Below are 5509 nucleotides of genomic sequence, written 5' to 3' on the forward strand. Positions count from 1 at the left end.
AGTCCCTCTCTGTTAAGTGGCACCATATTCACAAGCCTCTCCCCCCCCCCCCCCCCCTTTTTCAAGGCCCTGCATTCTGCCATCTGCAGCAGCAGCAGAGCACTGGCCAATGAAAAGGGATGTTTCTCTGAAGAAGAAGAGAGAACATGAATCGATAGCAGCGAGACGTGATGCCCACGCGGCCAGTCGTCGAAATGAATGGACCGTGAAAATGCTCTTAACAGATACGCCGGGTGAAATGGAGGGGGCCACTTTCACTTCCCTTGTCGCCTCTATGCCGTGGAATCTCTTTAAGAGCCGTGTAATGTGCAGTCACTGAGATCCCCGCAATGCCTCCCAGACCAACCCGCTTCCATAAAAAAACGCAATCTGATTAAGACTAAATAGGCCACAATTTCAACAGGGTTAGGACGAGAGCGGATGGGATGGGGGGGAGGGGAGTGGGGGGGGTGGGGACAGATTGCTGGGCTTTTAACCCTTTTAGACCTGAGGACGCATATCGGTGTGAGCTTAGCTTTTAACCAGTCTAACCATTATTTTAAACTTTAGCTATTGAAGAAATTGCAGATCTAACAAATGCAAATGTAACATATGCAAATCTTTGAATATATATTTTATTTTATTACAGTGAACGTTTTCTTTGCTTCTGGGGGGGGGGGGTCCTGATGGTGGTCTGCGGCCAATTTTTAAGATTATTATTATTTTTATTTCTTTTTTGGCTTCATTGATAGTTATTAGTGAAGACAGACAGGAAAGTGTGAGGGAGAGAAGCGGAGAGACATGCAGCAAAAGGTCGTCATGAGCGGGACTCGAACACGCGACACGCTGTCAGGACGGAGCCCGTAATGTGGCACGATGCGCCTGGACCACTTGGTCCATTCTGGGGGTCCTTGACATGAAATAGTGTGAGCACCGGCGCTGATATATAGAAACATGAGGGGTTTTCAGAAAACTGTTTTGAACGGATTTAGAAGACATTTTGTAGAATCTGTTCTCAGGTCTAAGTGGGTTAACCCATTTTAACCCGAGGACGGTTCTAAAAAGATGTCTTTCTACATCATGACGGTTTTCTGAAAATCCTATGTTTCCATGTCAGTGGTGCTCAACCTTTTTCATGTCAAGGACCCCCAGAATTATCTGTATTGGCCGCGGACCCCAATCTGTAAGTATGTTGTTACAGGGACACCCCCCCCCCCCCCCCCCCCCCCCCCGGAGAAGCAAGGATTTTAGTTTAAAACGTTCGCTCGGAAAGAATATATACAAAGATTTGTGCCACATTTTCACGATTTTACCAAAAAAGCAGACCTACAAGCTCGTAGCGCGGCACTCGGTGCCGCGCTACGAGCTTGTAGGTCTGATATTTTTCAATAGCTAAAGTATAACATAATGCTTTAAGACACCATTTCGGACGGGGGGTTCCCGTCCAAAATGGGTTAAGTGGTGGAGAAAGGGGAGCAGGGCAGCCCCCAGGAGAGGCTCTCCAAAATGAAAAGAGGATCAAGTTTAATCTAATACATCGATGCACGGCCAAGGAGGACGGGGGGGGGGGGGGGGGGGAGTAGAAGAATGGCACAAAACAACGGCGTCACATTTCACAAATCGATAGCAATTGGATTACTGCCCCCCTACACGTGCACAGTTGCACACACACACACACACACGAACACACACACACCCACACACGAAACCACCACGCCCACAGATCATCCAGTTACCCCCACACACACACACAACACAGAAGGAACATCTGAGGTAGTAAGTGAATTATCCCACACACACCACACACACACACACACACACACACACGAGGCAGTAAAGTCAATTACCGTGCATTCAACAGTGTGCAGCAGAGTATTTGATGAAAAGGAGAGAGCGACAGAGAAAAATGAAATGCTGCACAGAGAGAACATCAAAGCGCCATGCAGTCAGTCTAGTGGTTTCACTCACTGCTTTCTGCCACGCAACGTCGTCAACTTGTTGCCCTTGTACGTTAACACTTTCCCTGCGATTTGCGAGGTTGCCCGAGTTATGTTTTCATTGTTTTTCATTGGGGTTTTTTTTGGATCGGCCCTATTTTGGTCATATCGGTATCGGTGAATATGCCAGTCTAACCACCGATCCGACACAGGGGTAAGGGGGTTGACACAATGGCAGGTAAATAAAATGTTGGGATATGTGGAGTTTGCTTTCGAGTTGCCCAAACTGCAAGTGTACATTTGAGTGAGGAGTCTGCTATAAACACAACATGATATATATATAGCTAGATTAGCTTAGCTTTTTGGTGAATATGAAGTAGTTCCGGTCATTTGGTGGTGGGGATATTATCGCGCAACTGTCGTTCAACTCTGACCTCTCTGTCACATGGAACTACTTTTTTGTTTGTTTCCAGTATCACTACGCCAGCAGCAGCACAAAACAAGAGTTGCCCACCCGCCCCAAGAGACCTCTATAGAGCGTTTCAGTCCCGCCCTCTTTCATGACGACGTGAGACCCAGAAGCAGGGCTGGACTGGCCATAGGACGTACCGGGCATATTCCTGGTGGGCCGCGACCGTAGGGGGCCGCCATGATTACAACAAAAAAAAGGCCACCAAGAAAGTTCTGCCAGTGCCAGTAAGAGAAATCTATGAAATTTCTTCACCAATGTGTTTCTAAAGGTGTCTAATAACATGTAATAAAAGTTTGAAATTCAACTCCCGTGGGAAATTGAGTTATTAGCATAATATGTGACCATACCCTTAACATCCTATCCAAAAAAGTCCAAATTTCATCATTCTTTAAGTAGCATGTGACATATGAAACTAGGGGGTTTTCATGATTCTGAATCCATTCCAAGCATTCGTTTTGCACAAAAAACACTCCTTGGGAGGAAAACGGCCTCACAAACGTGATGAGGTCAGCACATTTGGTCAAGTGGATATGGCCTAATTTAGCCCAAGGAGTGTTTTTTGTGCAAAAATAATGACCATCTTCTATCTTGAATCCTTTTGCCAGCATCATCACAAAAACAAAAAAAAGTGTTTGCCGTCTGCCGTTTTCTTCTTCTTTCCAATTATTTGTTCAGCCCGAAAAATTGTGTTTGTTGTCATGATTTCTCACAACTCGAGTTGGCTTTGCACGAGGCTTAAAAAGGACTTTAAATAAATACTTTTTGAAATGTCTATGAGGAAAATGAACGGGGTATCATTTCCTGGGCCCTGGTAGGGGGCGGGACTGCGACGCTCTGTTGGAGTGGGCAACTTAGATTGCCTGGACACACAAATTGGCCATTCATTCCCCCCCCCCCCCCCATAGAGATTTACAAAAATATTTATATCAATGATTTTAAGCCTTTGATTCTGAATGAAAACCATAGTATATATATCAGCAGTATATCATATAGTTAATTATTCAAAGCTTTTTTTTCTCTCCACAGAATCAAAGGTTTTATGGTGTCGTGATTTACCAGGATTGACTCTCGGCTTTAAATAATTTATATAAATATTTGTGTAAATCTCTATGGGAAGAATTAATGGCCAAAACCACAGCCACTGCTCTGCTCAATAGATCCACACTCACTCATTGCATATACTGTCGTATAAAGAAATAGCAGATCCACAAGCTCAAAACGTGTCGCACTGTGGCACGTTTTGAGCTTGTAGATCTGCTGTTTGTGTATTTAATTTCCAATGCATTTAGTTACATTAAACACACACAAAAAAGACAATACATGTAATACTGGCTATTAAGCTACTGTCTCAGTGCCACATGACGCCTTTGGACGCCTGCCCCTGGTGGCCGCGAGTGCCATTGGCGCCTTGGACGCCTAAAAAAAATGTCAGGTGATGACATGCACATTACATGCACAATAGAATTTCATTTTCTTTCTTTTATTTATAATGGGCTTCGGTGGCAACGAGGGCCAAAACTGGTGTTCACCAGGTGGCACAGCAGGTCATGTTTGCATGTTTGGAATTGTAACAGCTGAAATCAATAATATATCAGTATTATGATTTCTGCCTTGTGGTTAGAGTGTCCGCCCTGACCGGGTCATACCAAAGACTGTAAAAATGGGAGGTAAGTCCCTGCGACATACTAGCGTCATGCCTGCCTGACATGCTACAGAAACAGGAGATAGGCTCCTGCCCCTATGGGCCTCACGGCTCGGCAAGGCTACTTACTTACTTATTCTGATAGTAACCTGCGGGCCACATTATCCCATTTTGGGCGGGAACCCCTTTTGGTGTTAGCATTATGTTATGCTTTAGCTATTGAAAAATAGCAGATCTACAAGCTCATAGCGCGCCACCGAGTGGCGTGCTACGAGCTTGTAGGTCTGCTATTTTTGAAAAATCGAAGAACGACTGACATAGAAACATAGCTTTTTCAGAAAACTGTCGAAGAAGACATTTTTAGAATCTGAAAAACCCTATGTTTCTATGTCAGTGGTTCTCAAACTATATTTCATGTCAAAGTAAGTAGCCTTGCCGAGCCATGAGGCCCATAGGGGCAGGATCCTATATCTCCTGTTTCTGTAGCGTGAGGCAGCTTGATGTACAAGTACACCCCCTGGACATGACACTATATGTATGTCGCAGGGACTTACCCCCCAATCCAACCCTTGATGCTGAGTGTCAAGCAGGGAGGCACAGGGTCCCATTTTTAGAGTCTTTGGTATGACCCGGCCGGGGATTGAACCCCACGACCTCCCAGTCTCAGGGCGGACACTCTAACCACAAGGCCACTGAGCTGGTTCATGTCAAGGACCCCCGGAATTTTTGTTCCAGGGACCCCCCCCCCCAGAAGCAAAGATTTGAGTTAAAAACGTTCGCTCTGAAAGAATATATATTCAAAGATTTGCGCCACATTTATAGCAAGCAGACCTACAAGTTCATGAACTTGTAGGTCTGCTATTTTTCAACCACTAAAGCATAACATAATGCTTAACCCATTTTGGGCGGGAACCCCTTTTGGTGTTTCAAACATTATGTTATAATTTAGCTATTGAAAAATAGCAGATCTACAAGCTCATAGCGCGCCACCGAGTGGCGCGCTATGAACTTGTAGTTCTGCTATTTTTGAAAAATCGTTAAAATGTGCCTCAAATCTTTCCGAAAATTGTCATGATTTAGAAAACTTTTTTTTTTAAATTTCGACATCAGGCCTGAAGGGGTTCCCGTCCAGAATGGGGTAAAACTCTGAACTCTGACTGGGGAGGGAGCCTCATGGTGGACTCGAATGGTTATTATAACAATGTGAAAGAAAATATTAATAAATGAGGGAAAGGGTTTGTGGAGAATCAAAATATGTTGGAATTGTTGATGTGGTGCCATTAGAATTCATGTTGACAATGACAGCAAACTGACACTCTAGAAAAATAAAAACATGGCCCTTTGTTTCAAAAAGCTTGCAGACCCCCAGCTGTCTACCTTATTCTCCATTTCCTCTTACCGGCTAATAATTGATTCAATTTCAAATCATTACTTATTCTGAGCAGGGAGCCGGGGCAATGTCAGGGTGAGTGCACAATT

The 5509-nt window shown here is 44.5% G+C and overlaps 1 protein-coding gene across 1 annotated transcript in view; it reads right to left on the reverse strand.

Annotated features, from left to right (window-relative positions):
* Positions 1-2567, reverse strand: part of tgfbr1b (transforming growth factor, beta receptor 1 b) — a gene marked incomplete at its 5' end in the record, with an annotated part of 46501 nt that extends 43934 nt beyond the window's left edge. Inside the window, one exon of the mRNA XM_079489900.1 lies at positions 2552-2567. Within this exon, the coding sequence (XP_079346026.1) occupies positions 2552-2567 (16 nt within the window). The remainder of the gene's footprint in view (positions 1-2551) is intronic.
* Between the last annotated feature and the right edge of the window lie 2942 nt (positions 2568-5509).

The sequence above is a fragment of the Electrona antarctica genome (assembly GCF_951216825.1).
Source record: "Electrona antarctica genome assembly, chromosome: 20".
In the NCBI taxonomy this organism is placed as follows: Eukaryota; Metazoa; Chordata; class Actinopteri; order Myctophiformes; family Myctophidae; genus Electrona; species Electrona antarctica.